General features: G+C 43.5%; 3 protein-coding genes across 3 annotated transcripts; 2 read left to right on the top strand and 1 right to left on the bottom strand.

The window, feature by feature from the left end:
- Nucleotides 1-837: 837 nt before the first annotated feature.
- Nucleotides 838-7,987, bottom strand: BTF3L4 (basic transcription factor 3 like 4). Its single transcript, XM_079314575.1, is given in 7 exon segments — nucleotides 838-1,338; nucleotides 2,201-2,260; nucleotides 3,476-3,677; nucleotides 5,695-5,808; nucleotides 6,632-6,695; nucleotides 7,828-7,855; nucleotides 7,858-7,987. Coding segments are annotated over 7 exon segments (630 nt in total). The 5' UTR covers nucleotides 7,973-7,987; the 3' UTR covers nucleotides 838-1,291.
- Nucleotides 7,988-8,444: 457 nt separating this feature from the next.
- Nucleotides 8,445-18,073, top strand: TXNDC12 (thioredoxin domain containing 12). Its single transcript, XM_079314578.1, has 7 exons — nucleotides 8,445-8,687; nucleotides 10,669-10,729; nucleotides 15,403-15,455; nucleotides 15,956-16,029; nucleotides 16,584-16,653; nucleotides 16,741-16,824; nucleotides 17,246-18,073. The coding sequence occupies exons 1-7, from the start codon at nucleotides 8,597-8,599 to the stop codon at nucleotides 17,320-17,322; spliced, it is 510 nt and encodes a 169-aa protein (XP_079170704.1). The 5' UTR covers nucleotides 8,445-8,596; the 3' UTR covers nucleotides 17,323-18,073.
- On the top strand, nucleotides 12,025-13,782 carry KTI12 (KTI12 chromatin associated homolog). The gene has a single exon (XM_079314572.1). The coding sequence runs from the start codon at nucleotides 12,170-12,172 to the stop codon at nucleotides 12,890-12,892; it is 723 nt and encodes a 240-aa protein (XP_079170698.1). The 5' UTR covers nucleotides 12,025-12,169; the 3' UTR covers nucleotides 12,893-13,782.
- Nucleotides 18,074-18,480: the final 407 nt, after the last annotated feature.

Raw genomic sequence — 18,480 nt, 5'->3', positions numbered from 1 at the left:
TTTTGTAAGCCACAGCTGCCCTTGACAGAGGTTACAATGATGTCTAACTATACTGTAATGCACATTACATCAATAACCTTGAAAGAGCCTCTGAGAAAACGGCTTCACATTAAGCATTTTAAAGAAAGGTCATAAATACTGCACTGTACCAACAGTATACCTCCCAATGTCCTCCTTATGCCTGAGGAGCATTTGTGTTTTGTAAGAAGCTACTACATAGATGACACCAAACCTAGAGGTAGGTTATAGGCCAAGGTAAATTACAGGCAAAAAAAAAAAAAAAATCCCTTTAGAGCTAGTCACTGCACAGACTGCCCAGCAGGAAGCAAGGCAAAGTGTCAACAACTTTTTCCTCCCACCCTAAACATTGCTCACACAGTGCATTTAATTCCTAGTGCCCTAAGAATGAGAGTGGATCATCAGCTGCTAGTAAATGCAGTCATGCCAAGAGAACAGCTTGAAGTTATTCAAGCAAAAACCTGTTACTGTGCAAAACTGGTGCACTGGACTGTTACCAACCAGACCTCCAAGCTTAGGAAGTGACCCAACAGTAGAGAACCAAAGTGTTTTTCTTTTGACTGGGAAATACTTTAGTAACCATCAGGAGAACATACTGCTAAGCCTACAAGGACACGGAAGGAGCAAAATATCAGCTTATATCAAAATTTTAGATACCAAAAAAAAAATTTAAAATGTTAAAAAAAGCAGACTTTGATGAGACCAAGTTACTGTACCAAACAAGACAACAAAACAGCTGATCTCCCCTAAAACCTGGGATCAACATAAGGTTGGTAACAAATATGTGTACACTGAGAAACACACCTGCAAGTACAACAGTTACAGCAAATTAACCCCAAGTTTTAATGGTGTAATGCCTTCAGGTCACAAAATCTGGACAAAACGTTAATCTTAACTCCCTCTGTGCACTATTTGGTGATAATCAAAGTAACAATGCTGAAAATTCGTTTTATTTCTACTTCCAAAGGAAAAGGGTAAATGGTTAAATACGTGTTCTCCAATTTGTTCTCCACTATACATACACCCACACACATACACACACCCCTCAAACTGCACTGACATTTCTTTTTGACCAAAAGAGTAGATCCTGGGAGTAAGTGCAAAATGCAAAATCAACTGACAGAAAATGCTGAACAAACAGCATCATAAAAATACAAAATATTTATATTACTGAACTATTAACAGATGATGTTCTCTGTTTCTTTAAAACTTTGGAACCACATAGCTGATTTCTTAAATCTAGTCCATGCCAGCTTCCAGAACTATTAATGTTTTAGTTAGCTTCATTCTTTGATGCTTCATCAAAATTTTCTACGAGATCTGAAAAAGATGGAGATATTTAATACAGTAATGCCCAGTAAGATTGCCTTTGTAAGTTTAATGAAAATGCATATGATTATAGGAAAGGTTAAGTAGTATTCAATTACACTTAGGGAAACCATTTCTTAATGGGCAGATTTCCAAGAGCTTTAGAAAATACTGTTTGTTTAAACATACTCAAAGAACTAGAAATGCAGAAACACTCCAACAGTGAAAATTCTAACATTAAGTGATTAAGAGCTGATTTTCAAAGGTGCTCTACTAGCTGTAGTTGAGTTTTGAGCATCAGCATTCTTTAAAGAATGCCTGGCATTTTACAGAATTGAATTTTATGCAAGGTCACAAAGAAATAAACCAGTGCCAAGGCACAAGGAATTAAATCTCTGGTCCACATGTATGTTTTAGTTAACACACTATCCCAAAGAATACAGTGGAATGTGGTTATTGATAGAATAGTTATTCACCAGCAAATAAAGAACATATGATATTTACATTCAGACACTGACATAAGCCTTTTTTCTCCTGCTACAGAAATAAAAATTCCCACTCCAGACCTTGATACAAAAGCAACCTGATAACCATGCCAATTATCATTCTGCAGTCCTAAATCCTGCTTGGATATTTAGATACCTGCTTGACCTCACTGAAACTATTTTAACCAATTTCACTCAATAATTGAGGTAGTAGCACAAGGTAATCCCTTGTTCAAATGCTAGAATTCCAAGTTTTGTTTTAATGCTGTCCTATACAAGAAGCCTCCTTTAGCAAGTGAGGAGTATAATCACATAAAAAGCTACATATTTAAATGAATGAATAAAATTATTTATATATAAAGTGGACGTAAAAGTGTGTATTTGCCTACCTGGGACATCATCATCTTCTTCATCAATATCTTCAGATTTTGGTGCTTTACTATCCAACACTATAAAAAGAAATTTGGTGCTGAGTTTTCATGATACAGAAATAGGGACACTCACACACCAAAATAAAAACTATACATGTGGAAAAAAGCAAGCATTTCCCCAATCCCCAACAGTGGCACACAAATGATCAGGTACTGAAAATTAAATGCATGACCAAAACATTTCCTTGGGGACATTCTGACAGCAAAGCACTAGCAAAGCCATTTTCAGATGTTATGAGGTATTCATACAGAGTATGAAAAAGATCAAATTATACAAAAAACCCCCCAGCAAGACTCAATCTTCTAAGTGAAGTCATGTGTTTCAATGCAACAATAAATATGGCACCCACCAGTGACCAACATACATGATTAAACTATGCTTACGATGATACATCTCTTCTAAATTTTAGAAGGTGTTTAAGACATTACTAAAGAAGAAAAACACTTTACTTTCACTTAAACTCTGAACGCGAATGTTGGAGAAATGAAAACTGACTTACAAGGAATAACTATCAGTTGAAAGCATTAGAACAAGTAATGTATATTCCATTCCAAACACAGACAACTGCAACACATCCAACTACAGTCATCTTAGTGGCCATAACAGTCTAAACTGGAACTGTACCTAATCTTCATTTTTTATCTTTAAAACTCCAGTAATAGTTATACCACATATACACCCAGGCTCCCAAGATTTTAAAATTAATAGAAAATAGTGAATCACATGCATAACTGTGATTTGGCTTTTTTAGTTTTCCATTAAAACTTTGATTTTTAACTAGGTTTTTTTTTTTAAGTCTTGGTTGAATTCAAAAGCTAATTGCACAGCAGAAAAACATATTTCTTCTTCTGTAATTGCAGTAGAAATATGTCTTGTATGAACAAAGACAATAGAATAAATTCTGACAAGAACTGGTTGAGTTTTTCCAAGTAAAAGCATGAACTTGCTTTCTCCTAAGCATTCTGCCATACACAGCTATACACCTGCTATCACAGCATGCCAGACTTACCTCTTTCTTTTAAATCAGGGCCTGCCTATGTAATCTTGAATCAACAAAGATTAAAAAAAAAATTCTTCCCCCACCCTCTACTTCCACAACAGTGGCAAATAAATAAAAGCACACACATACACTTTGACTTTTTAAGTCACATGCTGTAGTTAAATTTGGGTTAAAACTTTTAGTACTTCATATGTCCTTTAAGTCAGCTATGAAAGACTTCAAAAAGACCTACCTTGTCTTGGGAATTGTTCAGCTAACTTCCTGAGACTTGTTAAGCTGTCAGCACCAAGCTGGCTTAAGATGCCCGGAAGCATTTCTGTGATCGGTTTAGCCTCTGCATGACCAGTAATTGCAAAAGTGTTGGCAGAGAGGGAAGCTTGAACCTTGGGGTTGTTGAAGTGAATAACTGTTCCATCATCTTTTATCATGTTCACCTGTTTAAATATATTAATAACATTTACCAAAGTGTTGCAGCATCTTGTTAAACAAGCATAATAACTAAAATCTAGATTTGAAATACCAAAAATTACAGAACTAGCACTCCTCCTAAAGGATAATATAACCATAATGAAAGCACCTGGAATTAACACCATCTAAATTCAAAACTCCAACTGCAACTCCTTGCCACATGAGGTTAAGCCACTGTCTTTCACAGGTATCTGTGTCACCTACCAGAAAACTGTTCCTGCTTCTGCCCAGCTGGCAAAAGCTCAGGACTCACACTGGCTCAAGGCAGGGATGCACATGCAGCACTGGGCGATTATGTGCCAACTGCTCTAGAACAGACTTTCTAAACTTTCCCAACAATTCCAAGAGGGCTCTTAAGACTAAGGACACCACACAGTGATCCTGCTCTCTTCCCTAGCCTTCTAAATCACCAAGAATCCTGTTTTACAGCCAGTGTAGTGGCCTCCTTCAGGTAGCTGAAAAGCTTTTTCTTCTGGGCATGGCTACACTATTATGCAAAAAACAATTCTGTCTGACCATAGAAAGAGAGTTCTACCCATCCAACACAACAGTGGTATTAAACTTACATGAAAAAAACTATTAAGCAATGTTTTTAAGTTACAGGGAGACAGGACAGATTCAGAACTAGAGACGAAATCTAAAATACAAAAACATTTAAGTTCTCAATCCTCACATGGCAGAGTTCCAAATATGTTTTGAACAGGAAATCCAGGTGTGTTGCTTTCCTGCAAAACTAAGCAATCTCCTGTCGTTTACCCATGGGGAAGTGGTAAAGGCTTCAAGCACAGTCATCCTGTCACTTAAAAGCCTCTTTCAAAATGACACAAATGTGTTACTCATGCTTGACTCAACATTACTCTTCTATCTGCACGAAGCTTACCAAGGTCAACTGGCGTTCACTTGAATAAATCATTCCACAATTATGCCTCTTGCTATCAAGGTAGAAACATTTTGCATCATCTTCCTACACGATGAGATATTTAAAATCCCTAATAACTGTGTCTGAATAAAGCTCCTGTGCTCTGTGCAGAATAAAACCCTGAACATACTCTAAGAAGAACCATGGGGTTTTTTAGTTCATATAGCTCTGCATATTTGTGTTAAGCTTAAGAAAACAGAAACTGAACTGTTTCTGTAACAGGGGTCTGAAAACTTACAGGCAAACTACACCAAATCTGCATTTGCCTTTGGAAGGGAAGAATGCCCTTAGTGGCTTCTGCATGCACCTTGCAATCCTGCTTCAATTAATTAATCACTTGAATATTGGACTTCTTTAAGCAAGTGGTACAAGTACTACAACAACACTGAGTTCATGATGGAGAAACCTTCTCCTCCTCTCATGTATGAGGGTCACTCTCTACACTGTTATGGAAAACATGTTTTATTAATACATGTAAATTAGAGGTATTCAAGGAGCATCTGAAACCTTTACATTCCCACTTACATTAACATAGAAGCTGCTTCTGTAGAGTCTCTGCACTGTTTTAAAAAACATCTCCTGTAACTACTGCCACTAATTCCTGCAATTTGGTGTAGTAAAAGGTCCTAATTTTCATAATACAGACTCAAGATCTTACTCAATGTGTTTCTAAACTTTCCTTCATATTCTGCACCACACTTGCACTAGATGTGACAGTACAGTCCATGTACATTTGTTTTTCTCTTTAGAGCAGGCAAACAAGTTCACAAAAGTCAAGAAAGGGAAGTTTTGTTCTGCAATGAATTCAAGACAAACACACACAGAGCACAGAGCTTACTACCTCCACCACACACAGCCTGGCCAGAGAACCTTCACCTCTCCTTCTCATGCACATTCATGCCAATGGGAAAATAATACATCAAACAACTTGACCTCTCAATAACCAGATCTCTATGGCTTTGCTTGGAAGATACAACAGTTGTCAAGACCAAAAGCAAACCCCTCCACCAAAACAACAGTGAATTTAATTTCAAACTGGAAACACTTATTTTTGTTCCACATACCTCTTCAATGCCAGCAATGTTATTTACTGCCAGTTTTTTGAGGGAACTTTGAAGTTTTTTGTCATCAGCTGTAGCTGTTCTGTGCACTACCTTCTTCTTTCTACGAGCTGTTCCCTAGAAGAATGAAGAAACAGTCAACTCTACTCAAAGTCCCCCAACACTAATTGCAAAAGTCAGGCCACAGTCTGAGCAACATCTCGTAACTTGAAAGTTATGAGACATTTCTGTAGACAAAAAACACATAACTTATTTCCCTTTACCTACAGCTTTGGCCATCATTCACAATTTTAAGTATTTTCTTAAGCATAAAAGAAAAGAAATACCAAACAGCAGCATATTTTCCCTTCCACTAACCACTAACAGACATCAAAAATACTACTTAATATTAAGCAATACATTAAAAAGTGTTCCCATGATATTTATTCCAAAACAAGGCACAAATACAGTGATTTCAATGGTCCCCCTTGGGCAACCTAGTCATTAACACTGTCTGAGTGTTCCACAGACAGCAATTTTGGAATTCCTGTTTTGCAAACTTCTGTACAATCATCCCTACAACACTGAACAAACATACCTTTTTATTGGTGATATTAACTACCCACTAGTTCAGAGAAAAGTGTACAGCCAGTGCCTGAAGCAGGCACAAGGAAGAAAATCCCCAACAGGGAAACCAGAAAGGCAGAACTGGAACACCCAACAGGTGAGCTTAGCTGGAGCTTTCACAGGTCACAACAAGTCATTGAATTAAAACAATGTTTGCACACTGGAAACTGCCCATCCAGCAGTTGTAAACTGAAAGAAATTTGCATTTCAGGTAGCTGCACTATAGGCCAAATCACACAAAACCTGTATTGGTCAAGCCTGAGAATATTTTTTTTCTTCCCTTTCTATAAACTTCAGCCTAGGTTTCCAAAAGCATCTCTGGTGGTTTTCTTACCTTTCCTCCTATTCGGACCTGCGCTTGAAGCTTGGCCAGTTTTTCTTGGTTCATAGTGCTACGTCTAAAGAGCAAGAACAAGTTCAATTCAACCATCAAAACAGTAACAAAAAAAAGGTCACAGCCCATTTTCAGAGCACTCTTAGAATTGCAGTGGATTTTTCAAACTTGTAGAATATCACTCAAAACAATGTGCCAAACAAATACATAAACAGAGCGTTAAAGCCACATCATCTAAGCAACCAATAGTGGTCCTGCAGTAGTAAGGACCTGCATTTACTAGAAGTGTCTGTGCCACAATGAGCAAACACGACTGGACATTTCATTCTGCATCAGGCCGAGCTACTCATTTCTAGGATGCCAGTTTACTGCTGGAAGTATTTAACTGAATTACTGACTCCAACCAGACCCAAACCAGCACATACAGGACAACTAGGTCTGGGAAAACACCCTTATCTTTACGAGGGCTCAGGGACAGATTCATCACTAAACTACCGGGAATACTATTCATATAATGAATCTATGATACTTGTAACTAATAAACGAGATCCAACCTCTGTGAAGTTCGTGTATGGGAATATCCACTACATGAACTTCTGGTAGCACTTCACCCAATAGTGGGATTACTTTTTCAAGTAAGTGACTGGGAAGTTAGTCCAGTGCCTCTCCCATGGGTCAAGTGGGACCTTTAAAGGCTGAAAGCCCTAAAAATCGTCAATGGGTGAAAAAAACGCCTCAAGCCTTCCAGCAAAAGGAATGCGTTTCGCTGCCCTGCCCCAGCGAGTGTTCGGTGAACGATGGGGAAGTCTCCGCATGTGCTTTGTGCCGGGAAGGACCGGGAGAAGCGCGGGAGCGAGGCACGGATCGGAGCACGGAGGGACCCCGAGGGGCGGCGGGAGAAGGGGCTCGGGGTGGCTCGCTGGGCAGCCCCGGAGCACGGGGAGCGGGAGGGGAACACGGCTCAGCCCTCAAGAACTCGTGTAACCGCGGCCCCACGGCAGAGCCGCGGCCCCGCGAACCAGGGCAGCCCCCGCACAAGGGGGTCGCTCGCTCGGCCTCTCCTCGGGGAACGGCCCAGCACGGCCCAAAGGGATAGGACCGAGCTACCGCAGCACCCCGCCTGCCTTAGGTCGGCGGGGACGGGGCGATACCAGGACACGGACACACCGGGACACGAGAAGAGCGGGCCCCCTCACCTGAGCGCGGCGGAGCCCCCGCTACCAACACGCGGCGAGAACAAGATGGCGGCCGAAGAAGGAAAGAGAGGCGCACAGAGAAAGGAAGCGCCGCGCCACGTGACGACGCCAACCCGCCCGCGGATTGGCGGGCCCGCCCACTCATTTACATATAGGCAGGGAAGGGCGCGCAAAGAATTCCTGGGAGTTGTAGTCTGCAGGGAGCAGCAGCCGCCTGGGGCAGGGAGCGGCGTCCTGTGATCCAAACCCAGGACGCGGCGCTTCCAAACGCGTCACCAGTGACCCTGTCCCCTTTACTTGAGCCCTCCCTCACACGCTGCGCTTGCGGTCGGTTTTGCCTTCCCGACAAGTGGGCAACTCCGGAGAGCAGCGCGACAAAAGGGTTTATTTGGGAAGGAGAAAATAAATCCGGAACAACCTCCCTCCCACCGCTGCCTGCCCCCGTCGGGATAAGGCTGGGATTTGCCCAGGGGAAGTAGCCAGGGCTCTGGGGCCCCAGTGCGATAAGTCCTGCCCCGGGGGTCCCGGCTCCCTGAAAGGAGCTGAGCTCACCCCGAGCCCCGCACACCGTTCCTGCCGGGGGCCTCCCCCAGCGCCCCCGGGCCGAGCCGTGGGGGCGGCGCACCGCCCACATCCGCCACACATCACTTCCTGGGCTTTAAAAAACGGGGAAAAAAAGAGAGGAAAAAAAAAATCCAGCTAAGCGGGTCCTGTCCTGTCCGGAGGTTCGGGGCCGTACACGGGTGTCACCGCTATCTGCGCCGACACCATGAAGGCTCAGCCCACGGCAGCCTCCGTCCTCTGTCTGTGCCTGGTGCTGGCGGCCTGCGCCGCCTCCGCCGCGGGAGGGCTCGGAAAGGGTCAGACAAAAACGCTTTCTTCGGGCTTTCCCCAACTTCTGTCCCCACTCGGGGTGGGTCCGGTCCCCTCAGGCCGTGGGGGCCGCCGGGCGGGGGCCGAGAGCGCAGCTTCGGGCTCAGGAGACGCGGGGGGTTTGCGGGGTCTCCGCCGTCGCGGTTCGGTTCTGGCTGAAGCCGTCCCGAGGGGCTCCCTGAGGGAGCCGCCCCTCGGTGCCCCGTGCCGGGTGCCCCGTGCTGCCCAGCCTCCGCCGGGCTCCTGGCAGGCGATGAATGGCCGTTCCCTCCGCCCTCGGCTTCCCGTGCCCTTCGTGACCGCTCCTCACCTCTCTCTCGGCTTGCCCGAGCTCCTTGTCTAATTACCGTGTCTGATAGCCCGGCTCACCCCCGGCCTGAGCTTCACCTCAGATGGTGGCTTTGCTGTGGAGGTAAATCTCCTCCTCAAGGCTGGTTGTAACCAATTTGATCAATGACAGCAAAGCTGTGGTGTGGATCCCAGCCAGCCATTCACCCTTTACTTCTCCAGCTGACTTCCATTCAAAAGATACACTCTCTAATGTGTTGGGCAATGCTTTTAAAAACACACTGAAGCTCACCACAAAGTGAGGTTTGCTTTAAATATAGAAAAGCTTTTGAAAAGTGTTTCCCAGCTAGAACAATATAATGTTTTCCCTGTTTTAACATTTTGGCCTTTGACTAAAATAGCTGACATGTCAATATTCTGGGTAAACGTGACTTGTGCTAATCTGGCTGGGTTTTGCTCTGGGATGTTGAGCTCGTACTAACGTAGCTCTGTGTCCGAGGCTGCCTCAGCAGCTGCTGTGTGGGTGTGAGGGGACAGGAACAGCATCCCCACCCTGCTGTGGGCTCATCTGTTTGATGTGTTGCATCACTTATGTTCACACTTGCTCATATCAGCAGCGATCAGGTTACACAAACACTGCCACTGTCCTCACCTCCCGGATGCTGAACTGAGGTGTCCTGAAGACTTGCTGATGGTGTTTTAGGCTTTCTCCAGCCTCTTTGCCATAGTTGGCTACTGGAGACCGTGTCCATATTTCCCCTGTGTCAGCACTGGGCAGTCTGTGGCTCTGTGTAGCTGCCAAAATCTGCTCCCCTCACTACCTTTGGTTCCTGACTAATCCAAACCCTTAGGGATGGGAAGGGGCAAGCCGAGGCTCATGTTTGGCTGTCCAGCACAGTAATTTTTGATTACTGGAACAAAGACCTCTGAGGTGGTGTTCCAAGAGAGTTCCTCTTTGTACAGCTCCTGGATTTCCTTCACCTAAGCTCTCCAGGTGGCTTTTGGCCATGTGCTGTGTTGGCTGCTAAAAAACACCCAACCCTGGCAGTCGCTGCTTTGCAGCTGTTAAACACACACTGACTCACTCTTTAGTCAATTGACACAACAAGACTTGTTATCTGGATGACAGATAAAAATTTTCCTGCTTAGTTCAGTCATTGTAACACTCAGAAATCTGTGTAATACTATTCTTTCTTGTTCTTCCATGATATTTTTATCAGCAGGAATACTTAGCATGATACTTTTGGAACAATTAATGATCATATATTGGCCTATAAAATTTTACGTTTCAATTTATTCACTTTCAGTGGATTTAGGAAGCCAAATACTGACATGTTTAATTTGTCATTCATCAGATAATAAATTTCACAGATTGAAAAAGAACAGAGAGTAATGAGAAAGCACTTCAATTTTAATATCTGAGGGATTTTAGTGTCATTTACATGTATATATAGAAATATTCATGAGCATGGTATATTTTTGTTAATTAATTGCAATGGGATTCCTCATATGACTGTATGGGCTGTAAGTATTTGCAAAAGTCTGACCTGAAGTGGGGCTATAGTTGGATTTAAGATAGAATATAAAATGAGTTGAAAATATTCTCAAGGGTTGGGCTGTTTTCCTCTGTTAGCTGACATGTTAAATTATGCAGCATTTATAAACCCTTCTCTCTGGCAGGTTTTGGAGATCATATTCATTGGAGAACACTAGAAGATGGGAAGAAAGAGGCAGCAGCCAGGTATGTTTGTTAGTTTTAAATACAGAAATGTGTCTTCTTAAGCATTCACAATTGTTCTATTTCAGCCCTAAATTTAACCATAGAAAAGAGTCTTTATTAACAAAAATGAGAGTGGTTTAGATCCTTAGACTCTTCAGATCCCTACAGCTTATTGGAGAGAAAATAGAGAATTTTGTTAACTTTCCTAAGGCACCACCTTGGTTTAATAACTGCAGTCTAATTAAACGATTGAAGCCCTATAATGTCTTTGAAGCAAGAAAATAATTATTTATCACAGTAAAGAAAGATATGGCTCTCAAACACACAAGCGCAAGTGATGCTCAATGCCCTTAAACTCAGCAGTGCTAAGAGCTTCCCTAAAATTCCCTGTGCCTCAGATGAGGCATGAGGCATGAGGTATTTTGTTTCCATCTGCAGCAAAAATCTGGAAGTGTTTGACACTGTAGTGAACTGACAGAACCTGGTTTGGGCTAGGCTTAAATTCTAAAAGGAACACTATTTCTTTGAAAAATGACATCTTGACTTTTTCTCAGAATTTCTTCTGCTTCTTGTTAAAATGCAAGAAGGAGAATGGCATGCTTATAAATTTTAACTTTATAACCTAGATCTGACAATGCTGACATGAGCAGAAATTGCTCATGCCTTCCAGGTTTGCTGTTTGATTTTGCCCTGTTCTCAAAACTGATCCATCTGGCAAGTTCTACACTCCAGTGTAGACATTGAATTAACCCAGATGGTACACTTCAGAATTCTTACAAGTTTTTATAACTTGATACTTCAGCATTTTGGGAGGGGTGGGGGGGGGGGGGAAATAAAAAAAAATTTATTTCAATATTTGCAGTTATAATTGTAGCATTGCTTTGCAATGCAGCAGAGGAAGCTTTAATATAAGACAGAGAAGGGTGGGAGGAATGGCAAGGTCTGAGCTCTCACGTTTAGTTAGGACTAGTGTTCCTGCTCAAAAAGACTTTAGTAAGGGGTGGGATGGGTGTGAACCACACTTTCTCCTTTCATTGCTGATGCACAGATCTGCTCGCAAAAGAATTTTTTTTCTAAATCTGACCATACATCAGGAGATGAAAAATTACACAAAATTATCTGGGATGCATCAAGTGAGATGCACCAGAGCCGGTGGTCTAGGAACTTTCAAACCTTCGATTCTGTAAACTGCCCAATGTCGTGGGACGCTGGGGAGTTCTCAGTTTTAAATTCCCTGCGGGCCAGGTCGCAGTCCCTTCGTTGCAGCAGCTGCTGCGATGGCGTTTTTAAGCGGGACGCGCAGGACGGTGCGCGGCGCCAGGGCCGTGCTGGGGCGCGCCTCTCGCGGCGCTGGGGAGGAGGAGCGCGCCGGGGCTGCGCGGGGCGGCCGGGCCGAGCTCCGTGCGTGTGACCGGCGGAAGCAGTCGCTCCACGTCCGGGTCGGGTGAGGCCGGCGGGGCGATGCCGCTGGTGGTGCTGTGCGGGCGGCCGGGCAGCGGCAAGAGCCGGCGGGCGGCCGAGCTGCGGGAGGCGCTGGGCGGCCCGGAGCGGCCGGTGCACGTCGTGGCCGAGGCGGAGGGAGGCCGGGCGGAGCTGCGGGCCGAGGTGGAGCGGCGGCTGAGCCGGCGGGACCTGGTGATCGTGGACGCGGGCAACGAGCTGCGGAGCATCCGCTACGAGCTGTACTGCGCGGCGCGGCAGGCGGGCACGGCGCGCTGCGTGCTGCACTGCGCCGGCGGCGCGGGCGGCCCCGACGAGCCGCCCTTCGAGGAGCCCGAGCCGAGCTGCCGCTGGGACCGGCCGCTGTTCACGGTGCGCGGGGAGGAGCCGCTGCCGCTGGGCGCCATCCGCGCCGCGCTGTTCGAGAGCGCCCCGCCGCCGCCGCACCGCGCCACCCGCGCGCAGCCGCTGCAGTCCTGCGGCTTCCTGCACCAGCTGGACCGCGTCACCCAGGACGTGCTGGCCGCCGTGCTGACCGCGCAGAGGAGCGGCGCGCAGCCCGGAGAGACCATCCGCGTCCCCGGCGTGCCCGAGGGGCTGGTGCTGAGCCGGCCCGTGAGCGTGGCCGAGCTGAGCCGGCTGCGGAGGCAGTTCATCAGCTACACCAAGATGCAGCCCAGCGATGAAAACCTGCCCCAGCTGGCCAGCATGTTCCTGCAGTACCTGAGCCGCAGCATCCAGTGAAGCGTCACCTGTGCCACCCAGCAGTGGCGGTGCTCGGGCCCCGAGGTACTCGCAGCGGGAAGAATGTGCCTTCAGCACAGACCCTGCCGAGCCCGGCTCCCACCTGTCGGGGATCGGAGCACTTGGCAGCAGCAGCTCTGAGAAGGTGGGGCCGTGTCCCGCAGCAGCCGAACCGGCTGCATTGCTGGGGGGATCTCTAGGGAAGCAGTTCCTCACCCCTGCGTTCTCCCCACTGGCATCCTGCAAAAAGGAGAGCTACTGGTGCATCCCCAAGCAAGTGAAGTCTCCTGTGGAGACGCAAACCCCAGTAGTCAAATGTGTGGCATGAAAGTGCAAAAGGTGATGACTGTAGGGAGAGCTTTTTCCCCCACATTGGCATGTGTATGCTTGGAATAAGAAGATTGTTTTTCCAGAGCTGCCTCCAGAGAATGTCAAACTGCAGAAGAGACTTCAGGTCCAGAACTGGAACAGGCTGTATTTTTAGGATGTGACTGTTTCAAAAAATCTGACTGAGCCCAAGAGATTTTCAACTCTGCACTGCAAAAGGGCTTAAACTAAAACTTCTCTGTTTCAGGTCTAACAATAAAATGTGTGCCTTAAATGAAGTAAAGTCTTAATTTACCTGCAGGACTATTTTATTGAAATAACTTGGCCATGTCTTTTTTCTTCAAGGTCATCATTATAAACCCGTTAAAAACACAAATTGCTTAAGAATCAGTGCTGTCATAGGAAAAATGAACTAAAATGACTGTCTGTTCTGTGTGAAACTCATAAATCTGTACTGGCTGTGGTGGGTAGCTAAGTTTTCAATCATTTTGGGTACAGCATATATAAACTTCTCACTTTCTGGTGGATGCTTCATTCTAATAAATGGTAGCTTTTGGTTTTAATTTTACGTGTAGTGCTCACTGGGAGGAAATGGTGATATGGGGCCAGACGGGTTATCTCAGTTACAAGTGTCTGATACAGCTGTTGCTAAGGGGCTTTATGCACTACAGAACTGAGAAATTACTATTAAAAATGTTCTTATGTAAATAAGTTACCAGTCGAAGCAAAGAGAACAAAGCAGGGAAAACATAAATTATCTCAAACCTCTGTGAGTTCTCACTGACTAAGAGTTGGTATTTCAAGGATTTGAGCACTTTCATTTAAAATCTGCTTTTAAAATTTCTCCTTAAAAAGTGTGTGGTGGTACTGACCACCAGATTGAACTCTTTCAACATGAATCACTGATCCTTGATGATAAAAACAATCTTAAATCCAGTCGTAAATCAGCCTCTCCTCATGAAAGAAGCAAAGTCATTTTGGACTCTCTATAGAAACAATGAAAATAAGTGGTTTTTTGTCATCAGGGAGAGGGCACTGACACAATGCAAACTTTACTAGGGAAATGTGTGTTCTTGCTCCTTACTGCAAACAGATACAAACTTGATGACATATCAGTTAATTATAGATGGCAAATTTGTGTTTGAACAGTTCTAAATGTTAATGGCCTCCTTTGCACCCTTTTGTCATTCTAAAGTTCATTACTGAACACTGCTAAGTAGAGATTTGCTTTCATGTCTATTGACAGCTAAAGAAAAACTCATACATCAGTTCTACTAGTAATTAGTGTTGTTCTATGCTAAGGTGTTAATAATTCATGTGTATGAAAATTTGACTTTATTTCTATCCCCTAATATGGTGCAGGGTTTACAGTCAGTGAAAGCTTAGAGTTTGCTTTGCTTAGCAGATCCTGAAAGAAGTATCCATATAGGGTGTTGTCTCCAGATTCCTTCCTCTCCTTCACCTAGTTTTAGGCTGTTCTTACTATTTTGGAAGCCATATTATTTTTATATGGAAACTTAACCTCTGGGTAGCATAGCTAGTAAAGGTAAAATGAATTACTTGGAAAGAGTGAAAGCAAAAATAACTTTGGTCCTTTTGCATTGTACTTTGTTTAGGCTGCAGGTCCTCACAGACTCCCTCTTCTTCTTAGCCTTGGTACTGGACACATCCCTCACAATTAGTTTCAGCATACAAATGTGTAGGAAGCCATGCAGGCAGCCAGAGGGTTTGCTGGTTTATTGGCTTTGCTGGATGCTCAGTGGAGTGCCTTAGTCACAGGAGGTGACTGAGACATGTGGGCTGTAATGGGGAGAGATTGTCACCCACTGGATTGCCTTAAGCAGCTACAAAAATCCATCCTGTGATCTCTCAAGCACCTGCTGTCATGAACCATTTCTAGTAATCCAGGAAAAAAAAGCACCATCAGTTGTGTATCTGAGAAATCTAAACTAAGAAGAGAAAGTGTCCTCCTCTACACAAGCAGTTATTGGCTGGCAGCTATAAGTTATTTTAGCACATGTTTTAAGATTGGGATAGCTTTTTGCAAGACAATCTTAGAGCACCACATAATCGCTTTACATCTGACTTATTTCTCATTACATTTAGCCTTCAAGGAAGCCTTGGCTGTTAAAATGTACATGTAATCGGATTTCTTTGACAATTTTCTTTCTTCTTTTTGTTAGTGGTTTGCCTCTTATGGTTATCATCCACAAGTCCTGGTGTGGAGCTTGCAAAGGTAAGTGCATTTAATACTAGAGCTTGCTGAAATTTCTAATGAACCTTTGTATAGGAATCATGTAGCCATGAGAAATGTGAACTTTGCATCCAAAATGTAACTAATGGTATTTGTATTTCTTTGAGAGTGGTATCATGTGGCAGTGCCATAGCAAACAAACAAGCTGAGTGTATGGGTAAAACTTAAAGGATGAGGTAGTTGAGTGGGAGTGGTGGTTCACAGCAGGATTTCTGCTCCTGTTGCACTGAATCAAATCTAACCACCTATGTTTGCTGGGCAGGCTTCACCCTGTGGCTGCCAAGCAAGAATTGCTTCAGGTACCTCCTATTCCAAGACTGGCTGGAAGGGTTGGATACATATATTCCATTTATTCACTGCTTATTGAAAAGTGCCAACTCTCCAGAGGGAAGGATGAAGTGGAGATTTTGATACTGACCTGAAAATCTGAAATATTTTCCACTGTTTTTACATACCTCTTTTAAATTATTTTTTTCATTTAGCTTTAAAGCCAAAGTTTGCTGAATCCAAGGAGATCTCTGAACTTGCCCATAATTTTGTTATGGTCAATCTTGAGGTAGGCTGCCTTCTGCTCTGTATCCATGTTCTGGCTAGTAATGAAGCATTTGGAATCTGACTCAACTGATTGCCCCCTGTTTTGTGTACATCCTAAATCCTGCACTCCTGAATAGACATTCAGGATTGATTGATTGATAGAGCTCATTGTTTTAAAAATACTTTTTTCCATTCTGATTATTTTAATTGTGTTTATAAACCTGGCTCTCTGTCATTGTCTCTTTAACAGTTTGTACCTTGTGTGAATCAGTTTCCACAAGAAAGGAATTTATGTTCATTCTCTCAGTACATATGAAACATTCCTGTATCAGAGTGGGGTGGGTAATGCAAATGACAGGCTAGAAAAAAAATTATTTTCACAAATTATACTTATGTAAGTAAAAATAAGTTTCTTCCCTGTGAGAGTGGAGGATACTTCAGTTACTTAGGGTCTGTTCAAGAGATAAATTGCTCAGGGTAGAAAGAATCTGAAGACAATAATTTGTTTCTATGAAAGGCACCATGTTTTGTTAGATGCCTTGCTAATCTTTCCTCTCTCCTGCCTTGCTGTGGTAGGATGATGAAGAGCCAAAGGATGAAGCCTTTAGTCCTGATGGAGGTTACATTCCCAGAATCCTCTTCATGGGTAAGGCATCCACAGCTGTTGTCCTTTCACAGCACTGGGTTCTTACTGTTTCCACCTAAATTTCCTGTTGGATTTCTTGTTTCATAGACCCCAGTGGAAAAGTCCATCCAGAAATCATAAATGAGAGAGGAAACCCCAGCTACAAGTATTTCTATACTAACGCTGATCAGGGTATGTGCCAAGTCCTTTGAAGTGCATTTGTAGTGAGATGAAGCTTTGGCAGTGGAGAGAAATTATGGTAAAGTATAACTGGGAGTGTTTAAATACAATATAAGTGAATGATTCTCTAATGCCTCAGGAACCATATTCACAATCATGATTCACTTTAATACCTACTAAAATTGTAGGACCTAATTCTCCAGCTGTGGCATAGAAAGTAATGGAATTTGCATGATCCAGCCACATATAGTTGGGAAAAGGGTGCAGGACTGTTTTTGTTGGTTTTTGTTGGTTTGGTTTTTTTTTTTCTTACAGATTAATCTGTAGATCTACATTCTGTAACTGTGTTGTTTTAAAACACTTTCATTACCAGTTCACCTTGATGTTTTCACCCTGAGATTAATAGCTGGTATCTCTCTGTGTAATCTTTCAGTTGTCCAAGGGATGAAGGAGGCCCAGGAGAAGCTGACAGGTGATGCTTTCAAAAAGCACCTGGGAGATGAACTATAATGGATACACTGAATGAGACCTTTTCATCACTTCAAAACTGAGAGGAAATGATTAAACAGACCAAGAATGTAGATGCACTGAAGGGACATAATTCCCTTGTCAACGTTAGGTTAAACCCTGTTTGGAGTTCACACACACACACACAACAGTTACAATGTTTTCTCTGCCTGGCAGTTTGCACTGTGGTGGTTCTTTGCAACTGGGTAATGTACAAACACATCTCTGTGTGTTTGAGCAAGCACTAATATTTGGTGTTAAAAGGGAGGTGTGTAGGGAAAATGCTATTTGAGAACAATGTAATGGGAAAAGCTAGAAATAGCCATCATTTTGAGACTAATCAGGGTTGAATCTCTCTTTTCTCACTGATATTATGTGATCCCATAGTTTTTACTGGGCATTCCCATCACTGGGGCATGTTCCTGGGCCAGTTGTTTTCTAGATATCCAAAACCATGAATTCTGCCACTACACCAAGTAGAATACATTTCATGAATGTCCAAGTAGCATGTGAATTATCAACTCTGCAAATGTGTTTTTGTGTAAAACTGTGTGATTCATCTTTATTTGCCTTTGGGCAGAAATTTAACTTTTTCCTTATGCACTCACCTTTTGATTGTTCCATCAAGTGAGGGTGGGTTATGTTGAAGCTTTACGGGGTTTCCCCTTTTATTCTTTGAATGTTTTTGGCGAATGCCTTGCCATCACATTGTACTGTATTTTTGTACCAGGGTGAAAAAATAAAACTTTTTAAACATAAGCATGCAGAGAGTGTTCTGTGGTTAAGGGCGTAGCTTTGCATTCTTAGGCATGGGGGGATATTTTTGTTTGTGTTGCAGTGATTATTAATGTTCACTGTCACAGCTGAAGGTTTTTCCTTTTTATAATTGAAAGACATAATTTGTTTTTTCATGCAATTACAATTCAGCCATTCTTACACTACTACCCACACTGTTGAAGGCCAATGTGTTAATTTACTGGAACTGAAGAGAAGAATAGAGGGGAGTAAAGTCTCCCCTCTTGACCTGCTGGGGACACTTTTTCTAATGCAACCCAGCATGTTGTGGGCTTCTTTGTCACATGGGTGCATTGCTGACTCATGATCAGCTTGTTCTCCACCTGGATTCCCATATTCTCCTGTGCAGCAAAACTGATTTCCAGA

Source organism: Erithacus rubecula, assembly GCF_903797595.1.
Source record: "Erithacus rubecula genome assembly, chromosome: 10".
Classification (NCBI taxonomy): Eukaryota; Metazoa; Chordata; class Aves; order Passeriformes; family Muscicapidae; genus Erithacus; species Erithacus rubecula.
The sequence above is the reverse complement of the archived record's forward strand: the minus strand, read 5'-3'. Positions and strand labels throughout refer to the sequence as shown.

Bases quoted from the DNA above. Each gene is read 5' to 3' on its own strand.
- TXNDC12 (XM_079314578.1), top strand. From the start codon at position 8,597: ATGAAGGCTCAGCCCACGGCAGCCTCCGTCCTCTGTCTGTGCCTGGTG. The intron at 15,456-15,955 runs GTAAGTGCATTT...TTTTTCATTTAG, and splicing joins CTGGTGTGGAGCTTGCAAAG to CTTTAAAGCCAAAGTTTGCT. The intron at 16,654-16,740 runs GTAAGGCATCCA...CTTGTTTCATAG, and splicing joins TCCCAGAATCCTCTTCATGG to ACCCCAGTGGAAAAGTCCAT.
- KTI12 (XM_079314572.1), top strand. From the start codon at position 12,170: ATGCCGCTGGTGGTGCTGTGCGGGCGGCCGGGCAGCGGCAAGAGCCGG.